The sequence below is a fragment of the Neoarius graeffei genome, chromosome 10, assembly GCF_027579695.1.
Source record: "Neoarius graeffei isolate fNeoGra1 chromosome 10, fNeoGra1.pri, whole genome shotgun sequence".
Lineage (NCBI taxonomy): Eukaryota > Metazoa > Chordata > Actinopteri > Siluriformes > Ariidae > Neoarius > Neoarius graeffei.
This window is the reverse complement of record NC_083578.1, coordinates 62,910,852-62,935,623: the sequence shown is the minus strand read 5'-3', so window position 1 is coordinate 62,935,623 and position 24,772 is coordinate 62,910,852. Positions and strand designations below refer to the sequence as shown.

Genomic DNA, 24,772 nt, shown 5'->3' with positions numbered 1-24,772 from the left:
CTTCGTTGCGTTGTTTGCTGATTGACTGAACCCCGCTCGTTTCCGGACTATAATTCCTGCTCCTTGATTTGGCTCAGCGTGCTGTTTGTGAAGCCCCTGGTCTCCCCCATGCTTGCATCTGTAAGCACTTGCACTCTAGTGTGTGTGTGTACATCTATCTAGACTGTTATGGAGATCAAAAAAGGATCATATCTCCTCATAATGACAAGATAGTGTTTAATGTCCTCAACATATACAGTGCTTTTACTTGAAAAGCAAACTATCATTTATGGTTAGGTGAAGACATAGATCTCTAGCTACACTAATCATTAGGTCAATGGAAAGTCCTCACAATGATAGAAAACTAATGTTTGTTTTCTGTGTGTGTGTGTGTGTGTGTGTGTGTGTGTGTGTGTGTGTGTGTGTTTTACCGGGAAGAGAACGACAGGCACAGTGAGGGTGACAGCAATCAGCACTGCCAGGCGCACACACAGTATCAGTCTATCACTGGTGCTGTAACTCTCCAGGAGTTCATCTTTCACGTTACCTGCGCACACACACACACACACACACACACACACACACACACACATTTAGAGTCCATATTCATGCATAAGCCCTGAATATCATTTTTTAAAATCCCTCTTCAAAATATTCCTGTACAGAGATTGGCCAAGGATGGCTCACGTGACATAAAATAGTTCCACCATTGATTAAGCAATGTATCTCATAATGTCAAAAATAAAAAAAAAAATTAATATGGTGTGAGTCAGTCATGGCATATCCTGGATATATCACTAACTTGCGTCATAATTTCAAGCTATACAGCCGACTCGAGTCACAGCTGTGACTCCGTGAGCATTTTTGTGCATGTAGATCTACTTATCATGATCATGCCTGGTGAGGCAGGCGACAGCATGGTACATTGCACACGCACGGGCCGAAGGCCGCTCCGATGTAAACAACAAACATGGCTGCCTTTTAGTTTGGAATTTTTGATGAGGGATATAAATCAAATATACCATGCACTGAGAGACTCCGGTAATTCTAGATTCTCTTCGGTGACTGGTATCGTACTATTTTCTTTGGGACTGTGTCCCTTACAAAATGGTACTATACCAGTCACTTCAGAGAATCCATCATTTCAACCGGAGCCTCTCCGTGCATGGTAAATTTGATTAATTTTACACCACTAGCACATGCTTACCATAGAAAGTGAGGTAGCCGAAAATGGCGGTTAGTAGGTACATGATGAACATGGCCAGTATGGAGATGTTAGCCACATTCTGCATGCGTTTCTTCGATGGACTGGAAGAAAATACACACACCGCCAAAATCAAAGACCTTCATCAGCAACCAACATGAAATAATCCCTTGATTTGTTTAAAAAACAAAACAGGTGACACTTTACATTAAAGCTGCAGAAGGTAAACGGTTAAAAAAAAACCTTTTTGTCATTTTTGCTGAAACTGTCACTATGTCCTGACAGTAGTACATGAGACAAATAATCTGCAGAAAAAAAAAAAATCAGTCTCCTTTGGCTACACCTAGTGCTTCTCATGCCATTTGCAAGAATCCACAGCGCTTCAATGTAAACAACCAGTCAGAGCCAGAAGGCGTGTCTGACGGAGTGTCAATCAAACCTTTAATTGAAATAAATTTATTCAGAGAAATCCATCCACCCGGCAGCACGGTGGTGTAGTGGTTAGCGCTGTCGCCTCACAGCAAGAAGGTCTGGGTCCGAGCCCCGTGGCCGATGAGGGCCTTTCTGTGTGGAGTTTGCATGTTCTCCCCGTGTCCGCGTGGGTTTCCTCCGGGTGCTCCGGTTTCCCCCACAGTCCAAAGACATGCAGGTTAGGTTAACTGGTGACTCTAAATTGACCGTAGGTGTGAATGTGAGTGTGAATGGGTGTCTGTGTCTATGTGTCAGCCCTGTGATGACCTGGCAACTTGTCCAGGGTGTACCCCGCCTTTCGCCCATAGTCAGCTGGGATAGGCTCCAGCTTGCCTGTGACCCTGTAGAACAGTGTTTCGCAAAGTGTGGTCCGCGGACCACCTCAAGTGGTCCGCGAGGTGATCTACAAACGTAGTCAGCATTTTCAAGGTAAGCTAGCGTATGCTTTGTAACATTATTAGAAAGTTAAATTTATCCAATCTTGTTTTTAACGGCAATCAAACGGGCCTGTAATTTCATCATTATTATTATTTAAAAAGCGTTCTGCATCTGAATTTGCACCACATTAAACTTGTAGTGTGCACGTGCTCTTATTCCGCCTCTCGTCTCTAGGCAACAGTCACCTCACAAATCTCTGCCTCACAGGCAAACAGGCAGGCAGACCTGAAAACAAGCAAACGAAAATTCTGAACATATAATAGGCTAATCCTAACTAGCTTGTGTTCGTGCCATTTTCATCCACATACGGATGCGAGGTTGGGTTTTCAGCACTGGTTGGGTTGAAAACTAAAAAGTGAAACCGAGTCAGTGTGGCCCCCAATCTCAGATTAAAGCTGTCCAGCTTGGAACCAAGATATTAAATCATTGATGCTTAGTATGCATCAGCACCACTCCTCCCATTAAGAAAAAAAGAGTCAGTTTTGGGCAGAAGACAAGTAAGTGTAATCTATTAAATCTAAAATTTTTGTTCATTTCAGTTCATTCATGTTCCTCCTAATTTTGAACAATTTTGAACTATTGATATGAAATGTTCTGATTAACTGTTTGCTGAATTTTAAACCTCCATACTTTTGCCTTTAAAAACGACAGAGGATATGGAATGGATAGGCCTTTAATGTATTTAGTTAACCATAATTTTTTCAATTAAAAACACCTAATAGTACACATCTCTGTATGGTGTGTGTGTGTGTGTGTGTGTGTGTGTGTGTGTGTGTGTGTGTGTGTGTGTTGTGTGGGGCGGGGGGGCGGGTGTTGACAGGTGGTCCCTGAAATTTTTTTTGGGACAGAGTGGTCCTTGATCTGAAAAAGTTTGAGAAACACTGCTGTAGAAGGACAAAGCGGCTAGAGATAATGAGATAAGATGAGATCCATCCATTATCTATAATCACTTATCCTTCTACAGGGTCACGGGCAAGCTGGAGCCTATCCCAGCTGACTACGGGCGAAAGGCGGGGTACACCCTGGACAAGTCGCCAGGTCATCACAGGGCTGACACATAGACACAGACAACCATTCACACTCACATTCACACCTACGCTCAATTTAGAGTCACCAGTTAACCTAACCTGCATGTCTTTGGACTGTGGGGGAAACCGGAGCACCCGGAGGAAACCCACGCGGACACGGGGAGAACATGCAAACTCCGCACAGAAAGGCCCTCGCCGGCAGCTGGGCTCGAACCCAGAACCTTCTTGCTGTGAGGTGACAGCGCTAACCACTACACCACCGTGCCGCCCTCATCAATTATTATGAATTATATAATTATTATTTGACATGAAAATAATTCTTTTCAACAAATTATAGTGAGCACGACTCCAATCAGCTCAAAAATGTACAATTTAAATCGGAAACATGCTTCAGTTACATTGTGTTCACTGTAATATCCAGGGGTACCAGTAATAGTGGCAGGTGTGTTTTTTGTTGAAAATAATTGGATTGATGAGGCGTTTGTTTTTCTCTGAATAAGTTGATTTCAATTAAAGGTTGGGTTTTCCTCATTTTTTTCAGTGTGTGATGAAGCGACTTCACCAAAAGGTGATTTTTTTTTTCTAACCATTTTTACTGATCTTTACAAGGAGTGCCAATAATTGTGGAGGGCACTGTATGAGACCTATAAACAAAGACTTACTTTTTCAGTTCCGTGTAGATGGGCAGCACTTCAGGGTGACACACAAAAGCAAATGCCAGAATGGGAATGGTATACGCAGCCTGCACAGTAGAAACAGCTCATCAGCTATAGCGAAGCATGATTAATACAACTACTACTATGACTATAACCACTACTACTGTTACCTGATATTGTATGAGGTAAAAACAACACAGTATAGACAGCAAATTTTCACTTCCGCTCTGTCTTTCATAATGAAAAAGGAATGGATTTGGTGTATTCCCACCTGACTGCATTTAACAGAATGCTACAGAGTGCAAACCTTTGATACGACGTACAGTTCATGAGATGGAAAGTCCATTTATGTGAAAAGCCCAAGCTGAGGCATTAGCTAGTTCGCAATATGGCACCAGTTGAGCTGCATCATGGCTATGTTGAGAGTTCTCTTCCTGTTTCTGAACATTTGTTTTGTTCACGCAAAGACTATTGTTGCTTATATCTGCTGAAGTTTTCTCTATTTGTTGTTTTGAGTTTGCCACCGGTTGCTTTACACTGAGGCGGGATGAGTTAGTCTGGCTAACGCGACTTCAAAGCTCTACGAGCTATTGGTCTGGCCAAGATATTCAGCCCAACCGTTTCCCAGAGCCCATGGTTGACCCGCCTCCCTGAAATGCCTCAGTTTGCTACTGGTCGAAGCCAGAAAAGGCTGTGACGAAGCTTAAACCAATCACATCACTCTTTCCTCTGACGTATGTGACGCGACGACAGGATTCTTGCTGAGCCCCATTGATTTGGCTACTAGCGGGGCTAACTGGTAGATTAAACTCTTACCGAAGCCGGTCGGGAGCAAGGCGAAAACGTCCTTCCTTTCAATAAATACCTCCAGGGCTGCTCTTTGCTCCGTTTTGAGAACTTCCCGTTGAATGCTTTCAATACAGCATGATTCTGTAAACAATCTATGGCTTCCGGTCGCAGTTCTACTACGTCAGTGCCTTGAACACGCCTCTACCCAGGGCCGTTGGAGATGTTCAAAGTTGATTGGCTCCCGATTTTTCCAGAGCTTGGAAGAGCTGTAGACAGCTTGCCTGGCCAGACTAATGCCGCTTTTCCACTACAAACGCGGCTGAGTCGGGCTGAGCCGTGCCGTGCTGAGTCGGGCTGAGCGGGGCTGTTGGAGTTGCATTTCGACTACAACCGCGCTGAACCGTGCTGGCTGGAAGTGGGTGGACACATTGGGTGGAGTTAGCAAAAGTGGGTGGACGTCAGGTGATGTCGTTAAGCAGCGCAAACAGTGACATCAGTGAGCTTTTAAGCAGTAGTCTCACGACCCGAATAGTAAACAATAAACATGGAGGACATGGAGTCGTTAGTGTTGCTGGTCTTGGTGCTGTGGCTTGTTGTCACCGACAACGCGGACAGATACTGGCAAGAGCGTATAGATGAGGCGAGGCGCATAAGGCTTCAGAAATTCTCGTAATTCGTAATTATTCTCCTTCCGGGTTTGCGGTGTTTACAGATCCCAGCGCGCTCGCGGGGCGTGTGTGGGCATGTGAGGACACTCCTCCTCACCAATCAGTGCACAGGGGAGTGTCTCCTCACGCCCCCAGCCTCACTCGGCACGGCTTGGCTCGCTTCAGCCCCACTCCAAAACGGTGCGAGTTTTAGGGGCTAAGCAGGGCTGAAACGAGCTGAGTCGTGCTGGTTTTTGGTAGTCGAAACGCGAGCCGTGTCGGGCTGAAGTGAGCTGAAGTGTGCTGAAAAAGGGTAGTGGAAAAGGGCCATAAGCTCGCAACAGGCCCTTGTGTTGCGTCACGCTTAGGATGGGCGGGCCCAGGCTAGGGATGAGTAGCTCTGTTGCAGCGATCACTATCATCATTTACGTCACCACCAGCAATGTCGCGACCAGTCACAACACGTAAATCTGACGGTTCCTATTCCTACTGGAGTCGTGGCAAAAGATTAGCATAAATGTTTGTGGTCACCGGGGAACAGATTAATGTTTAAGACTTTGCTGTTTTGCTCCCATTCCCACACGACACCATTACAGCATCATAGTAAGGCCAAAAAAAAAAAAGTGTGTTTCCGGTAACCCGACCGATCAAGAATTTCCGCGTCGAAATTGCCGACCGTAAAGTTTTTATTACAAATTTCCCTCGATATTTTAGTGTAAGCGGCGTTAGTTTGTCATAATTTTTTGTTTCAACGCATTCAAGTTGTGAAAGAAATGATAAAAAGTAAAATGTTTCGCCACTTCTATCAGCCCTCCTGCATAAACATGGAAGCGCACTTGTATACTGAAGGAGGAAGGGAAAACTGAGCCGAGCCGCCATTTTGAATCCTCATTCAAGGCTGTAATGCGAATTGCTTTCTCTTCAGTATACAAGTGCACTTCCATGGCAGTGAAAAACACTACGTTTTGCCGCCTATGTAGTCCCCTATTTATACAAATAGGAGTCATTCAGGATTCAGCCATGTTTTTGCTCAGTGTTTTTGCTCGACCCAAGTTCTACAGTAGGCTAGGCTAGGCCGTCTGCTTTTAATGGAAGTAGCCTAGCCTAGGACGTTATTTTCACGTTATTTCTTGATAAGGTGTTTTCACGTTATTACATGAAAATATCATGAAATAACATGATAATTTCGTATCATGAAATTACGTGATGTTATGTTATTACATGATAAATATATTGTAAAAACGTGATAACTTTGTTAACAATATCTTTTCACGTAATTACTTGATTCTAAGCCAATTTTTTTGAGTGTGGCAGCAATCCGCTTCCATAGATCATAACTCGAACTCTCGCGATATTTTTTTTTTATTCGTTTAAAGATTTAAAACATTTTTATTTTATTATGATGTGTGGTATAAAGGATTCTGTGCCAAAATACTATTTTGTAAGATGTTTACTTGTGTTAATTTTTTCGAACAAAATAAAAAAAAATTAAGAAAAAAAACCCTTTTTTCTACCTACCGACCTTATTTTAGTATTTCATGTTACCGGAAACACACTTTTTTTTTTTTTGGCCTAATCAAATATACCATGCACTGAGAGGCTCCGGTTGAAATGATGGATTCTCTGAGGTGACTGGTATAGTACTATTTTGTGAGGGGCGCAGCCCCAAAAAAAATAGTACTATGCAAGTCACCGAAGAGAATCTATAATTACCAGTGCCTCTCAGTGCATGGTATATTTGATTTATATCCCTCATCAAAAAAGTCCAAACTAAAAGTGTTAACTTTTAACTTTCGTCTATGAGATTGAATCTCGGCATAAACTCACTGGAGGCAGCCATGTTTGTTGTTTACGTCGGCGCGACCTTCAATCTGTGCATGTGCAATGTAGCATGCTATTGCTTTGCATTCATTCATTCATTCATTCATTCATCTATTTGTTTGTTTGCTTGTTTGTTTAATTTAATTCATTTTTAATGATTTTTTTTTTACCATGCTATCGCCTGCTTCGCCAGGCATGATCATGATATGTAAATCTGCAGACACAGAAATGCTCGCGGAGCCACAGCTATGACTTGAGTCGATTACTAAACCGTTATTTTTGGGATTTGAAAAAGAGACCAAGCAGTACATAACAATTACTGACTCTCACAAATTTGTGTGGTTAATTTTAAAGTGCTCAGTTGAAAATCCCCCTGACTGAAATGTTAATGTTTTTGTTTCGATTGTATTAATGACTTCTAATTTTGTCTGTCTTTATTATGGGGGAGACTCGAGTCGGCCGTATAGCTTGAAACTGTGACATCACTTCATGGTATATCACTTCCAGGATATACCATGACTGACTCACAACATACGGTATCCTTCTTTTTTTTTTTTTTTTTGATGCCACAAGATACATTCCTAAATCAATGGTGAAACTATTTTATGTCACGTGAGCCATCCTTGGTCAATCCCAGCACAGGAATTTTTTGATGAGGGGAATTTTTTGATGAGGGATTCTGTTATTATTATTATTATTATTATATCCACAGTCGCTGGATATGAGCAATCGTGCACTCTGATTGGCTACTCTACTACTAGGCTATCAGCTCATATACCGTGAGTAGAGAAAAACAAAATGGCGGACCGCATCAAGTCAGATATATCACTTTGTTATCAAGTATTTAAAAGAAACAGAAATGGCTAAAAGAATAATATAGTTGTCCCCCCCCCAATATCTCCTGTTCCACACTGCAGCCCAGTCGGTAGTGGTAATGCACCTTTAAGTTGGTTTGCCAACAGCTAAAAAAAACCCTAAAGAAGAAGAAGAAAATGGCGGAGCGTGTTGCTGAACCAACCGAGGACGAAAGAAAAACTCTACTCGAAAACAAAACACAAAAAAAAATTAAAAAAGCAACAAAATATGGAATGAAAGTATTTGATGGTAAGAACGTATCCTTTTTAAAATTATTTTTAAGAATTATTATTATTATAGCATTTTTCACAAATTGCTACAGTCATTTCGCCAGTTTGTTTGCATTCTATGTGGAAACGATTTTGTCGGATGTTTTATCAAATTTGCAAGAAAATAAAAATAAAAATGCACTGTTTCTCAAAATCCAGTGAATATGGATAGAATAAAACAGTTATTCCACTCAATCTCATCGTACATGGCTTATAGCCGACTTGGTGCTATGTACCTCGTCAGCTATCAGCTCATGTACGACTCGATTTCATGGAATAACTGTTAAATATACGGTTTTCAGTGTGAATGGAAATAGGCTATATGACCTACTACAGATGACCTACTACAAAACTTGATTCAGTTTTGAATCAGGGTGCCACAATACAAGTATAATCAAAGCTCAAAGCACATCTTGGATGTATAATTTTTGAAGCATAACCACATGGGAACTTTCTTCTTTCATGATTGTACATGTGACAGAAAGCAGCACTTCTTACATGTGGCGTGAGGGTGATCAGTTTTGCCTCACAGGTGCCGTTGTGTGTGGACTCATCGGTCGTCAGAAGCGCAATGGAGGTGTTGGTGCTGACACTGGAGTGTTCCAAGGAACATGACATGACAATCTTCTTATAGATGACCTATTGGACCATGAAAGAAGATATTTATTGATAATTAAAAAAAGTACTTGAAATAAAACTTTTTTCAGAGTAGAGTGTGGTGGAGGAACAGAGAGATGAATGGATAAATGAAGTGGACTCACAGCTATGAGGAAGAAAAACATGCATGTGAGGGAGAAACCACTGGTGTAGCCAAGATACCCTGAAAGTGATTGATTACAGCATGATGTAAATATGCAAATTATAGCACCAATAACCAGTTCAGTATGACAATATTTCTGTAAGATGAATGATTTAAAACACTGTCTCTGAAAGTGTAAAAGACTATGAAATATGATTGGGGGGGAATGAGAAGGAAGGGAAAAGGAAGAGGAGGGTGGACGTACCAAGATGGCGCATGAGGGCAAGCGGAAAGATTATACAGATACTGACGATGATGATGAGATAGTTTCCGCTCAAATACCACTCTCTAACAGGACACACACAAACACAGCAGGTTGGTGGTTGGAAAAAAAAGCCCAAACATTATTTTGAGAAATAGATATCCCTATTCAGGGTGGCACGGTGGTGTAGTGGTTAGCGCTGTTGCCTCACAGCAAGAAGGTCCTGGGTTCGAGCCCCGGGGCCGGCGAGGGCCTTTCTGTGTGGAGTTTGCATGTTCTCCCCGTGTCCACGTGGGTTTCCTCCGGGTGCTCCGGTTTCCCCCACAGTCCAAAGACATGCAGGTTAGGTTAACTGGTGACTCTAAATTGACCGTAGGTGTGAATGTGAGTGTGAATGGTTGTCTGTGTCTATGTGTCAGCCCTGTGATGACCTGGCGACTTGTCCAGGGTGTACCCCGCCTTTCGCCCGTAGTCAGCTGGGATAGGCTCCAGCTTGCCTGCGACCCTGTAGAAGGATAAAGCGGCTAGAGATAATGAGATGAGATGAGATATCCCTATTCACAATAAGATGATTTATTTAAAAAAAATATTCAAGAAACTGGAGCACCCCTACGAGAAGAACATGCAAACTGCACACAGAAAGGCCCCAGTCGGTCATGAGTTTCGAACCCAGAGCCTTCTTGTTGTGAGGTGACAGTGCTAACCACTGCACCACCCTTTCTTTAATCTTGATATTTAAATCATAGTATAATCTTTTATACTTTATGATTTTTGTGATATCTATGCGCATGTGCCAAAAGTCTGTTTCTCTTTCTTAGTCTGCATTTCTGCCAGTGGATGAAAGTTTTATGAGGCGGGTTTCAGCCCTACACGCCCCTCAGCCACTGGGTTGGGTTTTTTAATTACTTTTTGGTTCATTGTCTTAAATGTGAAACAAAGCCAAACATAACAATTCAGCAAACGGAGTAAAAGGGTGTGAAGGCAACCTTAAATATACTATCATCATAGTCGAAACATACCGTTGTTTTTGTACCTTGTATAAACATCGCTTGTATTTTTTCATGATAATGATGTGGATAAGAAACGGAAGAAACAAATCTTCTTACACGTCTGTCTGTGTGCCCAGCAAGCCTTGTATAACAGCCGGCAACTCCTTCTTCACAATAAAGAGGTAGCTGGACATGGCTGTAGGGCAACAAAGAGAAAGAACAAAAGCACCATCATGTGAAATGAATAAAGCTACCACTACTGTACATCACTGCTTAGGAAGGTTGGCAATGCCAAATATTTTAATCCCTTCAATCTCACCTCCAACATTATGAACGGTTATAATGCAGGCTGCTAAGATTTTGCCTGCTGATCCAAATGCACGGTAACCCAACTGTTCATATGCACGAATCCCTAGAAAAACAATGAAACCAGTTTTCCACAGATGCCATGATGATACTGTGTAATTCAATGAAAAAGAATCACTCGCAAATGTCAGATTCTGCATAAATGAAAAAGGATGATCATGATTATAGGATCTGTGACTGGTGCTGATACTAATTTAAGGACTGATCTCTTACCGACCACTTCAGCGCTCTTCAGCAGCAGGTGGATTGAGTATGCAGACAAAATAGCAATGAGGATGATCAGAATTCTAAAGCGACAGCAACAAACAGGAGAAAACACTTTGTCAATTTCCACAGTTCACCAGCCATGATGCCTTTTTGAATTTGAGCTATTTAACAGTTATTCCACGAAATCGAGTCGTACACAAGTCGGCTATAAGCCATGTACGACGAGATTGAGTCGAATAACTGTTTTATTCTATCCACATTCACTGGATTTTGAGAAACGGAGCATTTTTATTTTAATTTTTTGCAAATTTGATAAATAAAAACTTTATAGAAAACGTCCGGGAAAATCATTTCTGCTTCGAATGCAAACAAACCAGTGAAATGGCAGTAGCAATTTGTGGAAAACGCTATAATAGTAATTCTTGAAAAAAAAAAAAAAAGATACGTTCTAACCATCAAATCCATATTTTGTTGCTTTTTTGTATTTTGGGGGGGTTTTGTTTTCAAGTAGAGTCTTTATTTCGTCCTCGGTTGCTTGAACAAAATGCTCTGCCATTTTGTTTTTCTCTACTCACAATATATGAGCTGATATCCTGGTAGTAGAGTAGCCAATCAGAGCGCACAATTGCTCATATCCAGTGAATGTGGCTAGAATAATTGGAATTATAGTTTCTCAGCAGAGCTGGGCGATTAATCGAATTTAATTTCAATCACAATCTTGGGTTCCAACAATTATGAAAACAAGATAATTGAGATAAAACAATGATTGTTCCACATTCTGTTTCACAATAATGCTTGTGTTTTGTCTTATATATAGTTAGAACTCCAGCAAACCCATTTCCTTTACAGCAGTGCTCTTTCTTTCACCCCTTCCTAAAAGCCCAAACTCACTCTCAGCCCAATTGTGATATGTTCAGTTTAGCTCGAACCAAGATGATGCGACTGTCCAACCTTCAAACCCCAATAATCCCACTGGGTTTATTGATACGATGATCAGACGACAGGTAAGACCTGTAAGTTATCCACATTATATAGCTAACACTAGTCCACAAGCTGGCTAACTAACAGACTCATTATGAACTGAATGAGTGTGTGATGAGGGGCTATACAGTAGACCAGCATTTCTCAACCTTTTTTCAGTCATGGCACCCTTCAGAAGTATGCAAATTCTCAAGGCACCTCCATAGAAAATATATGCAGTCATGCTGACCCCGGTAGTGATGTTGTGACATGGGAAAGGGGGCTGTGAGACAAATTTTGATGATGCATGAGGCGGCGATGATCTGCATTAGTGTAACTATCATTTTTTGGAATTTTAATTCATTTTATTTATTTCAATGTTAGAATACATAATTTTTTGACGGCACCCCTAACGAAGCCAGACGCGGCACCCCGGTTGAGAAAGGCTACAGTAGACGCTGTCACTACTGGGTTTCTTAAAAAAAATTAAAAAGGAGCTAAAAGTTAAAACAATGCTTCAAAAGTCATTCGTAAGAGCTGGAGTTTGCTGTGTGGCTCTGTTTCATGAGATTCTTGGTTCGTAAGGCACTCTCAGGCCGGAAGTGATGCTAGTCATTTGCCACTAGCACATTATATGTAGCTGGTAGGCATGTAATGATTCACCCAACTCACAATTCGATTTCATTCACTGATATTGGGTGCACAATTAGATTTTCCCATTATATTTTTGAAATAAATAAATAGATAAAATTTTATTACAAAAAAAATGCAAAATATTTTCCTATTCTTTATCAACTTAAATATCTTTAGGTTAAATTAAAAAACCCTTTTGTTTCATTTCTTAATAACCAAAAATAATTACTTATCCACATTTGTAAAGGCTGGAGTAAAATATAATCGCCTATTAACTAAAATATTCCTTTAATTAAAAATGAAAAAAGTTAACAACAAATAGGTTTTTTTCTTAATAAACTTCTATAAACATTTATATTACCTTCATTTTCTTTAGCTTTCGGCAGTCTAGAAAAAAACAGCTCTGATTTTTTGTTGAATATATCTGTACTGGTCAATCACAACAGCTTTTTCTCATTTTAGATCTTTTTTTTTGTGTGTGTTTTTTTTCTTGGCATTAGAGCTGTGTTACTTCTACCTAGGGTGAAGTTACTTGCATTCCCGATATTATTCCCGACGTTATTCCACCATCTCCTGTTTAAACAAAGCAGTTACACCTAGGAAAAACTAAGAGATTACACAGCCTAAAAATAATTGTGATTCATTTTTTATTTTATTGATTCAAATCGTCATAAATTTATATCACAATTTACTGTTGCACAATATGTCGTTACATGCCTAGTAGCTGGCTAACTTAAGTGTAATTAGTTTCGTTTTCAACAGTTAGTATTACACTTCCTGCCAATGAATAATCACGTTAACTAATCATAATCAATATTGACCAAAAATAATCGTGATGTTTGAGATAATCGAGTAGCCCTGTTTCTCAATCACAAGTGTACCAACAATGTGAGGCATAAATGTGGTCTGTAATCTCATTAGCAGCATTAGACATCATGTGAAGCTGAGCTGTTTCCTGAGCCACGCTCCGCTCTGGATTACACTGCTGTCTGCTAGCAGCTCATAGACACTCAAGTGAAAATGAATGTAAACATATTGCAAGTGTCCATACTGAACTTTTTTATTGCCTGATGTTTTGATGTGATCTTATGGAACTGCAGTATTGAAATATTTGCAAAGGCTCATGAACTTTTAAAAGCACAATATACAACAAAAATGCGTCTTTCTTTCTTTTCTTCCCAAAAGAAGGTTCTTTATAAGGGCGTTCTCCTTTAAAAAGTAATCTAGTAAGTCTTGTAACTAGAGTTATGTGGAATGACACGTCACACACGCAGTCTGATCTAAACACATCTCAGGCGGATGCTGTTTCATAGAGAGAACGTGCAAAACTCTCTCCCCTCCCTCCTTTCTCTTTCTCTCTCTCACGCACACATACACACTTATATCCAGCCTATACTTAACAGACTCAAATTTGATGGCATGGGAACATTTAACCGAGCTAAATATAAGAGCACCCCAAGTCCAGACACTAACATTCTTTCACTGCACTGTGAATAGAAACGTTCTCCGCTCCTTTCTATTGTACGGTTTGTCCTTTACACACTTGTGTGTATTGTGTGCAATGACTATTGATTACAATTAGATAAGAATATTTTACACACATGCAGTAAGTGACACTGTGACTCACAGAAAGAGGATGATGCCAGTGTTGGACATGGCATATGCTAGACCCAGAATGCCGCTGCCCATGATAGCGTTACTGAGGTTGAAGATGGACATCCCAAATGATGTCTTCCCCACAAACTGTTAAAAAAAAAAGAGCAGTCAGTAATACCAGGTTGAGTTTCACATTCATATTAAATTGAAAATCCCAAAAGGAGCAGCGGCCTGTACCGTATGCGCTTTGCCAACCAAAATGCAATTTTTAAAATGACATCACAAAATCACTAGGCACATTAAAGCACATCAATAGTGTCATAAAATCCCCATTCTTATAGTCACACTAATCACACTTACACTCCATAAAGCCTTACTATAAACAGTAGGGATCCAGTCGATCTATTTTAACCCTGTTTCATTTAGGAACAAATGAATCCCACAGGGGAAAAAAAAGGACATAGTAATTTGGAAACTATGGAAACAATTTCTCTTGAAAGTTGACTGTAATTTTCACAACACATTTTTAGGAAGATTTTGAAAAATTTGAGACATTAGACGTGAGAAATGTTATGTCTAACAGTGGGCAACATGGTAGTGCAGTGGTTAGCACTGTTGCCTCATAGCAAGAAGGTTCTGGGTTCAATCTCAGTGGCTGACAGGGGCCTTTCTGTGTGGAGATTCCATGTTCTCCCCGTGTCTGTGTGGGTTTCATCTGGGTGCACAGTGGGTTAGGTTAATATGGGGCAGTCATGGCCAGAGGTTGGGCTGAAGTGCCCTCAGCAAGGCACCTAAACCCCAAGTGCTCCCTGGGTGGTGTAGCAAATTTTAAAATTGTCTTATTGTGCACGCCATTTCCCGATGTTTCGCAAGAACAATATCATGTTGACAAGATGTGATCATTTTGCTGTCCCGAGGGTTGCTTTTCTCCATTTTGGGACCATTTTCCTACCTCTTGAGGTAAACAGTATGGCCCTATGGAAACAGCCAAATGCAAGGAGCTTTAACTAATTAGCATAACTGTGGAATACATCACACCAAGATGGCGATGCGTGGAAAACATCGTGACTCTGCATCGACCTTGGAGAGTTTTGAGTCGCAGGGATATAATTTGTGGTTGACACTCACGAATAGATCCATGAAACAAAAGAAAAATATATCTTTTCTCTGTTACTGCTTTTGTGTTCTCGTTTCTTTCTCTGTAAGATCAAAACATTAGGTGTATAACTCCATACTCGCTACCATGGAGTCGAGCCCATGCGTTCTAAGGCTAAGAGAACATCATTCTAACCTTGCTCTATCTTGCAGTTGCACTCACTAGGCAGGCTTTCCTTTTCTTTTCCGCTGGCTTTTAGCTGACAGGAGAGCGGAGTCCGTCATGTTTGCCCATACAGACTTGTTTTGGTTAAAAGTAGGTCAAACACGCCCCACAGTGGTCACGTGATATTGTTGCTTCGGCAATCTCTGGAATCGTAAAATGTGGGACGCTTTTTCTCGTTAAAACATTCACACACAGGATACACGGTGTGTGTAGCAGAGAAACATCTCGAAACTCCAACAGCAATAGAAATAGAACATTTTGCCCAGAATTCAACTTTGCAGTCAGAACCTTTAACAAACCAAAGGTACCAACATTGCAAATAAGACAATCCTAGCACTCAGAGAGAGAGAGAAAAAAGAATTTTACCACACAAACCCTACTGTATTTCATTGGACTGGACAGCTCTATGCTAACAGCATAAGTAATAAAACACGTATTAGTTGAACTGATATTTACAGAAATGTTTGTATGAGGGTACTTCAAAAAGTTCTCAGCCTCACCCAGAAACAAGGGGCATAACTCATTTTGGGAGACAACTGTATACCATAAAGCCTTATATCACTGTCCACAAAAACTCAAATGAAAGAAGCAATCACAGAAAAAAAGGAAAGCTTCGAGCTGGCATGATGTTGCTCCAGGACAATGTGGCTCTGAACTGTTGCCCCGTGCACCTTACTCACCCGACCTGGCATCGTCTGACTTCTATCTGTTACCCAAACTGAAACCCCACTTTCGTAGTTGCCATTTTCAGAGTGATGATGAAGTCATCCATGCTGTTGAAGAGTATCGGGAGGCTCAAGATGTGACCTTCTTACGTGAAGGGATAGTGAAACATGAACATCAGTGGACCAAGTGCATTGAAGTTAAAGGAGACTGTGTTGAAAAATAATGCAAGAACAATCTTTCTCCTGTGACGTTTTCTGGGTGAGGCCGAGAACTTATGGAAGTACCCTTGTATTTGTAAGTAACTATTTGCATGTATAAGCATACTTTACACAACTGTTACAAAATTAACATAACTACATGTCCTTTACAGACTTCAACCAGGACTTCAAAGTTCAAACAAGATATGAACACAGACAGGCTCAATACAAAAAAAAGAAAATTATGATGTAAACTCTACACAACGTAGACTGAAATGGTGATTCACAGCGCCTTTAACCCAACGATTCACTGAACAACCTGTTAATCAACTAGAAATACTTAATACTATCCCACTATAGCAGTGTCTCCATCCCCAGCACTGAGAATCACCCCACAGCATGATGCTGCCACCACCATGCTTCATTGTTGGGATGACAGTGCCAGTGTAGCTGTGCTTTTATGGGTATTTGCCAGTCACGTCCTCTTAATAAAATAAAATCCTGGATCCACATACATATCACATACATTTGCATCAAAATCTAATCAATTGTTTCTTGGACCTTGACCCACCTTTCCTCAAAATTTCATCAAAATCCATTCACTACCTTTTGAGTTACTTTGGGAAAAGACAAACAAACGGAAGCAAAAACATAACCTCCTCCAACAAAGTTGGTGGATGCACAAGATGTCTTTCACATCTTGTGTTATTTCCCCTTCAGTGAATTGATTTGTGCGGGCAAACTTTAGTCAGACTGCTGTTTTAGTTGAAGAGAAGAGTGTAGTTTTCACACTTCTATGTCACTGTAGGCAAAGGTGGAAAAAAAATACTAAAACGCTTCAGCTAAATCATAAATCTTGGCACCCCTGACAAAGGTATCGGCACTTTCAAAGAGACTTATAACAAATGTGAAAGATTATATGAGAATCTGAGCGCACATGATAATACTTACATCTGTAAACTTAGTTTCTGTCTTCTCATTAGTCTTAGGTTGCAACTCTTCGCACTCAGCTATATTGTTCAGGGTATCAAACCTAGGAATCAAACAAAAATGTACATGCTTTTTCAATACTCAGAAAAAGAAGGGAAGCACATGTAGAGAAAAACTTAGAAGTTATTCATTTCAAAATGTTTCCAGTAAGTCATGTCTCCGTCTACATTTTATTGTACTACAGCTATGTTCTACCACCATTCTACCATTTCATGCTATGATCCTACTGCATAGTGTTTACAAAGTATTTACCACTATACAGTTTTGTTTGTTTGTTTTTCAGATAATGTACAGTAGCTGGGAACGTATACAGACCCCTTCAATTTTACGTTCTTTGAGATTTAATTAGAAATTGATTAAATATACTTTCTTGGCCCTCAACCTAAACACAATAATGCATAATGGCAAAGTGAAAAAATTTAGAAAGTGAAAACGTTTAGAATTTTTTTTTTTTTTGCAAACTTATTAAAAAGCAAAAACTGACATTTTGGATTTGGGCTGTTTCTCCCACTCTGGCAGATACTCTCAAGCTCAACCAGATGGGATGTTGTGTCTGTGTTCCTTGAATGTGTCTATGTTCTTTGTCCTCTCCACAGACATTCCACGGAGTTCAAATCTGGGCTTTGGCTGGGTCACTCAAGACCATTCAGAGACTTGTCCTGAAGCCACTCCAGCACTGTCTTGGCTGTATGCTTCATCTTGTTGTACTGAAAGGTGAACCTTTGCACCACTCTGAGGATGTATGCACTCTAGAACACGTCTTCTTCAAATGTTCTCTGCATTTGGCTACATTCATCCTTCCCTCAGTTCTGACCAGTGCCTCCATCCCCATCACTGAGAAGCACCCCAATAGCATGATGCTGCTGCCACCATGCTCCATTATTGGGATGACAGTGCCAGTGTAGCTGTGCTTTTATGGGTATTTATGGGAAATACCCATAAAAGCACATGGGAAAGCCATGGCCTAATGGTTAGAGAAGCAGCTTTGGGACCATAAGGTCACTGGTTCAACTCCTTGGACCAGTAGGAATAGCCGAAGTGCCCTTGAGCAAGGCACCTAACCCCCAACTGCTCTCCAGGCTGTCTGGGTATGTTGTATGTTGCTCTGGATAAGAGCATCTGCTAAATGCCAGTAATGTGATGTAAAGTCCTCTTAATATCCAACACAGTCACGTCCTCTTAATACCACCAAATATCAGCAGCAATCTAGACATGAACATTAATTAACAAGCTAAAACATCTTCCCAATGAGTGAAGAATAGCTAGTTCCATAATTAGGTTGGCCTAATTTAGTTGGGTACATCTTTAGGCTGGGTACATCTTTAGGAAGGATTTATTGGTGTGACCTTTAAACTCCTCATATGATCTCAGGCTTTTTAACTGATTATACTAAAGTTTATTAGAAAACACTGCGGCTGTATTTTTCCTTCGCCTCATACAATACATTAATAAGCATTTTAAATTACTCAAAACATCGCATGCTTTATCTGGTTTCTCTTATCACAGATGGAAAATGGAGACACACAGATTTTATTCAGAAACATGATACATGTGGGAGTTTTGCCTCAAAGAGATCTGTAGGCATTAAAGTGAAAGGAATGATCTAGTTTTGTCTGTATAGTCTATCTCTATTAGAATGTCTCTCTTAGATAGAAACAATCATTTTTTATTGAAAATATGAACTTTCTAATCTAATGTGTTTTTTTTATTATTAGCCTCTGTTTCTCATTTTATCACCGAATTGTTCAGGTCACTGTTATCTTTTCTTGTTTCAACAAAAACTGTGAAAGCAAACAAGAACGTGCGCGCGTGCACACACACACACACATTCATACAAATTCAAATACTGATTACTTGATCAAAGATCGCTGATGTTAGCCAGGAAAGTACTAACTTATCTCTCCTTATAAAATAAACTTACAAGATAGCTTTGTTATAAGTTAATTTAACTTATAACAATTAGACCCAAGTGATATTTTCTAACTTGAACTAATACAATCACATAGTATTCGTCCTTTGGAATTATTTTCCTGGTTGTTGAAAAGTTTTCAAATACAGATAATGAAGATAATGTTACATTTAATGTTAAAAAATATCTTCAAACAACTGTGTGATGTTTGTACAATTTAAAGTGTTTCTAGAGCTGCAATAGAGATCTTGCATGTGACGTCACAGCCGATCCAAATTGTAACAGACGCCATCTTGTCGGTCAAACGCCATATTTCCGCCTTCTACTTCTACTTCTGGTTCTACTTCTGCTTCTACTTCTACCTTTTCTTCTGCAAAATCCTACTATATACAATTCTACTACAACGGCTGCGGCTACAAGCTCTCCCTACCTGTGCACGTTTTTTATGTTTTTTGTGTGTATTTTTACGTGTTGTTCGTCTGTACCGGACTTCAATATCCACTACAACCGTATGGACTTACTGGACATTGGTTTCCAGCAGAAAATGACGGTTTGTAGCGATTTCCATCACATGCACAACATTCCGGACGAGATAGCAAGACCAGCGGGGTCTCCGTGGATTGTTATTGGGTCTGGCAGGCGAAGGAGGCGGCGTCAGGAGAGGAAGCAAAAGCGAGGCTGCAGAGCCGGCCTGTTGACTAAGCTCAGAAAACAGCCACTCAAATCTCCACTGCTAAGCCTCTACCTCTCCAACGCCAGATCCATGGTAAACAAGACGGACGATTTGGAATTACAGCTGGAATTACCTTATTCTATTCTATAATCGGCTGGTCAGTGCTATACTCAATACTTAAGTGACTTACCCGTCCAATGAGGACTGTTATTTTCTTGTTTACAAGATGCCACATCTGAGGGCGGCTGACAAATCCTGAATTTCTGTAAAGATAACTGTCCAGAGATTTATAAGCACGTAGTGCTTCACCACTGAACAGCGAGGGAAAGTTAATGAGGTAATTATACACGTCTGGGTATTCCACCTCTGGCAGTTCAATATCCACTGACACGGTCGTGAAAACTACGTCCGGTAAGCGATAAGAGTCACTAATCTGTAGGTCGTTTATTTTAGACATATATCTAGTTATCTATTCATTAGAAAAATGAGCCGTGTAGTCCGTCGGTTGAAATTTATCCATTTTGTACACGAGTGCAGCAGTATTCAGCGGTGTTTTTTACCTACAAGGTGGCGGCTGTGTACTTTCCGGTCACGTGACTGCAAGATCTCTATAACCTTTTCCAATCATTCTTTCCAAATATACATGACCAGTGAAAAGTTCATGAACATGGGAAGGTTTTCGTTCCCCCATATAATTACAGTTTAGTCACTACTGACTGACTATGTGCCTATTATAACTGTTCAATCAAATACCTCAACTTTTTTTTCCCCATTTAAAGACTCACTTATTGTCTACTCTCAGACTAATTGTTTTAGTAGTGTTTGTTAATTGTTGTAATTGTTTGGGAGAAGCCATGAGTGTCATTCATCTCATTATCTCTAGCCGCTTTATCCTTCTACAGGGTCGCAGGCAAGCTGGAGCCTATCCCAGCTGACTATGGGCGAAAGGCGGGGTACACCCTGGACAAGTCGCCAGGTCATCACAGGGCTGACACATAGACACAGACAACCATTCACACTCACATTCACACCTACGGTCAATTTAGAGTCACCAGTTAACCTAACCTGCATGTCTTTGGACTGTGGGGGAAACCGGAGCACCCGGAGGAAACCCACGCGGACACGGGGAGAACATGCAAACTCCACACAGAAAGGCCCTCGCCGGCCACGGGGCTCGAACCCGGACCTTCTTGCTGTGAGGCGACAGTGCTAACCACTACACCACCGTGCCGCCCACCGTCTATTTTAATCTTAGAAATGAAAAAGCCGTATAATAAACTCATTAACCTCACTTGCTCGGTCTTTACGAGAAACTATCAGACCGAGGTCTTTTTGTACGGACCTTGCCTACGGCTCGGGACATACCGTACTGTCAAGACCTCGTGCTCAGTTTAGAAGTAGTTAGTAAATGCTGATTTCGAGTGATCCAGATTGGCCTTTTCCAGTTAGATCTAGTTACATATTATCTACATCTTCCTTAGATTCATCTCATCTCATCTCATTATCTCTAGCCGCTTTATCCTTCTACAGGGTCGCAGGCAAGCTGGAGCCTATCCCAGCTGACTATGGGCGAAAGGCGGGGTACACCCTGGACAAGTCGCCAGGTCATCACAGGGCTGACACATAGACACAGACAACCATTCACACTCACATTCACACCTACGGTCAATTTAGAGTCACCAGTTAACCTAACCTGCATGTCTTTGGACTGTGGGGGAAACCGGAGCACCCGGAGGAAACCCACGCGGACACGGGGAGAACATGCAAACTCCACACAGAAAGGCCCTCGCCGGCCACGGGGCTTGAACCCAGGACCTTCTTGCTGTGAGGCGACAGCGCTAACCACTACACCACCGTGCCGCCCATCTTCCTTCGATTTTATCATATAATTTATATATATTTAATATTTATTAAATATTATTTATATAATATTCTAGGGGCAGCACGGTGGTGTAGTGGTTAGCACTGTCGCCTCACAGTAGGTCCTGGGTTCGAGCCCCGTGGCCGACGAGGGCCTTTCTATGTAGAGTTTGCATGTTCTCTCCGTGTCTGCATGGGTTTCCTCCGGGTGCTCCGGTTTCCCCCACAGTCCAAAGACATGCAGGTTAGGCTAACTGGTGACTCTAAATTGACCGTAGGTGTGAATGTGAGTGTGAATGGTTGTCTGTGTCTATGTGTCAGCCCTGTGATGACCTGGCGACTTGTCCAGGGTGTACCCCGCCTTTCGCCCGTAGTCAGCTGGGATAGGCTCCAGCTTGCCTGCGACCCTGTAGGGCAGGATAAGCGGCTAGAGATAATGGATGGATTGATGGATGGATGGATAATTTCTTGACATTTAAAAATATTAAGATGGCGAATTCGAAAAACTCTGCCTGGCATTTTACCTTTTTTTTAATGGTCTAAGCTACTAGCTGAAATCTCATCAGTGTTTCATTACACCTGATAATAGTCTTTCTGTCAGTAGAGAGGTATAAAATAACAGACTGCTCCTTTAAAAAGTGCTGTAACTAGCTTTAGTTTGTCTTTTGTTGCTTACACTACACCCATTTGAATGGCAGCACCAATCAGAGCTAATGTTTCATATAATAAAGCAGATTAACATCATTTCGAGATCATTTTCTGGGATTAATTTATGTAAGACTCGAGCAGAAATCCCTATAAGCAGCCGCAGTAAGGTTTTAGCTGAGTCATGCTTGCTCAGTATAATACTATATCTGTCCACCAGGGGTCAGAATGACCAAAATACTAGGTTGCTATGGTTACTAATTAGCCTCAGTTGAAACTCATGAACCTGCTGCCTATTTATAACAAGAAACCCAACAGCAGTTAGTAAAGTCTTTCTAAATTTTTGCACAAGTCTCAGAATTTTCCACAATGAAGTTAAATGTGAGGTGAAAGTGTTGCGATAGAACATGTTGTCAGTAGACTGATCTTATCTCAAATGGTTTTTTTTTTTTAAACTTTCAAATTTTGAAACACCTTTTGCAACTCACTCAAGATGCATTCAGGTCATACTACATAATCTTGCCAAGAACTATTTGAATATCATCGGAACGCCAACTCATTTTAGTCATATTAACTGGGAATGAAATAAAGTTGGAGATGGTGTGATCGGAGCAGGACATGAGAGCTTTAAACATACCCGTCCTCCTCGCTTCTCTTCTTATAGTGGCCGTTCATCATCTTCTCAAGCTCCATGGTGTAGTGAGAGGACGGGGATGCTTAGGTTTTGTTATGAACACGTTCTTCTGAGGACAAACTCTGAAAATGGTGTCTGGGGGAAAAAAAATAAATAAATCCAAGCATTTAATACAAGTGTTAAGGCTTACAGGATGTTTAAAACACATGCTCAGTTTTCTCTGCTAGAACACACTGAAAAAAACATGCATATCCCAACAGCCAGACTGGAGTAAAGGTTTGTGCTCATTCACAAAAACATGTAATATCCTTAGTTCGTAGACAGAAGGGGCCTGGGATTTGTATATTGTTGACTAGTTGAACAGTGGATCGGTGCTAAAATGAAAAGCAAAACTAAAGAAACCTATTAAAGACTGTGCCCAAATGTAAGGTTTGATTAGTGTAAGCATTTGAGGACTGCAGTAAAATAATGCACGTTGTGGAAATTTTAGTCTAAACTAATCACGTGTGTGTATGAGAAATCTGCATACATGCTGGTTGTTTTCTTCTTAGTCTCGTTACCTGAACCTCCTGTAACTCCAAGCTAGTTAAATACATTAACATTGCTGGTCCCATGTAGTCCTGTAATGCAATTAAACGCCCATTTCGGGGGGAAAAAAAAGCTACAGTTTAATTTGTGGCACATGGTTCCGTCTGAATAAGCACTGCTGCCTAATCATTTGCAAACTATGAGAAGGAAAAGACTCCAAATGAAACACTGGTAATACAAATGCAGGTAGACGGACAATACACTCAACCTCCATGTTAAACGCTGTCAAATCCATGTATCCTGGTGTATACAAAATAAACACAAAGCAAGATATGCCTTCTGGTACAGATAAAGCTCAAGACGTAGCAGTTGGCATACTGGAAAAGACTTGGTTTATATGCTGACCAACATCACATCAAGAATTTGTAGCATAGAGAGCAGCTGTAAGCTTGTGGATCAGGAACTGCAGCGTCTCAGACAGAATTAATCAGCTTTTGGCAGAACGTTGCTCTCAGTCCTAGTTGCTCATTCATTCCTTTCCGTTTACAGTGTGTGACATCAGGCTTTTTTGGAGCCACACACTGCATTCCTTCTAGACTATCACTGAAACGCCAAAGAAGGAGATGCTTTTTATATCTTAAACACCAAATAAACATATGAGTGAAACTCAGGTATAACATTTTCACAAACCGTAACACATACTGGTTCCTTCTATGGAATATTATGATTATAAGGAAAAAGAACACGCATCACTGATTAAATTCCAACCTGTAGTCATCTTTCCATGAACTCGAATGGGGGAAAAAAAATCTGAAACCAGTCTTTAAAGAGTATATGAAAGTATATTCTTAAATCCACAGTTTAATCAGTTATTAGATTGAATGAGGAATATAGTTTCTTATTTAAAGAGCAAAACTATTCCCAGTTTTGGATAAAAGCAAAACTAGCTGTCATGGACATATTTCAATGATTAACAGACTATTATATTATCAAAGCATATCCACATGCAGTCAAACTAAGACTTTAACACTCGGTGTTCTTCCTTTCTCAAATCTACACTTAAGATAAAATGTAAAGCAAGAAAATATCAACTAACCACACGACACGCGGAGAAGCCGTAGCAGTAGATCTCACTTGAGTATGTGTGCTCCCTGTCTGATGCAAGACTTAGTCGTTATTGGTGCTTACGCTACCACTCACTAGCCACTCCTGCCAGGGAGAACTGATTCATGCAAGAGCGAAAGAACAACTCGCAGTGCTTGCTTTCTTCTCTGTTTCATAGTTTCACTTCGAATCCTCTGAAACGTGTAGGTTGCTGTAATACATGTTGCACACGTCGTTATACAGCAGTGTTGTGTTTCACCTCGTACCTGTCTTTACACAAACACAGCGGCGATAGTGGGAGTGTGTGGAAGGAAGGTGTGTGTGTGCGCGCGCATG

At 40.8% G+C, this 24,772-nt stretch overlaps 1 protein-coding gene across 2 annotated transcripts in view; it reads right to left on the bottom strand.

Moving 5' to 3' along the window:
* The window catches only part of slc38a5a (solute carrier family 38 member 5a), a 48,433-nt gene that overhangs the window by 13,147 nt on the left and 10,514 nt on the right, over nucleotides 1-24,772 (bottom strand). Inside the window, exons 1-13 of one of the 2 annotated variants that reach the window (XM_060932043.1) lie at nucleotides 24,429-24,708; nucleotides 22,808-22,939; nucleotides 17,045-17,126; nucleotides 13,941-14,056; nucleotides 10,727-10,800; nucleotides 10,467-10,559; nucleotides 10,265-10,343; nucleotides 9,162-9,244; nucleotides 8,919-8,977; nucleotides 8,656-8,796; nucleotides 3,783-3,862; nucleotides 1,187-1,287; nucleotides 411-526 (exon numbers count right to left, since the gene is read on the bottom strand). In XM_060932043.1, coding sequence (XP_060788026.1) covers nucleotides 411-526; nucleotides 1,187-1,287; nucleotides 3,783-3,862; nucleotides 8,656-8,796; nucleotides 8,919-8,977; nucleotides 9,162-9,244; nucleotides 10,265-10,343; nucleotides 10,467-10,559; nucleotides 10,727-10,800; nucleotides 13,941-14,056; nucleotides 17,045-17,126; nucleotides 22,808-22,863 — 1,080 coding nt within the window. In that variant the 5' untranslated portion in view covers nucleotides 22,864-22,939; nucleotides 24,429-24,708. Of the gene's footprint in view, nucleotides 1-410; nucleotides 527-1,186; nucleotides 1,288-3,782; nucleotides 3,863-8,655; nucleotides 8,797-8,918; nucleotides 8,978-9,161; nucleotides 9,245-10,264; nucleotides 10,344-10,466; nucleotides 10,560-10,726; nucleotides 10,801-13,940; nucleotides 14,057-17,044; nucleotides 17,127-22,807; nucleotides 22,940-24,428; nucleotides 24,709-24,772 lie in introns of those variants that run through there. The other variant, XM_060932044.1, reaches the window with a different exon arrangement.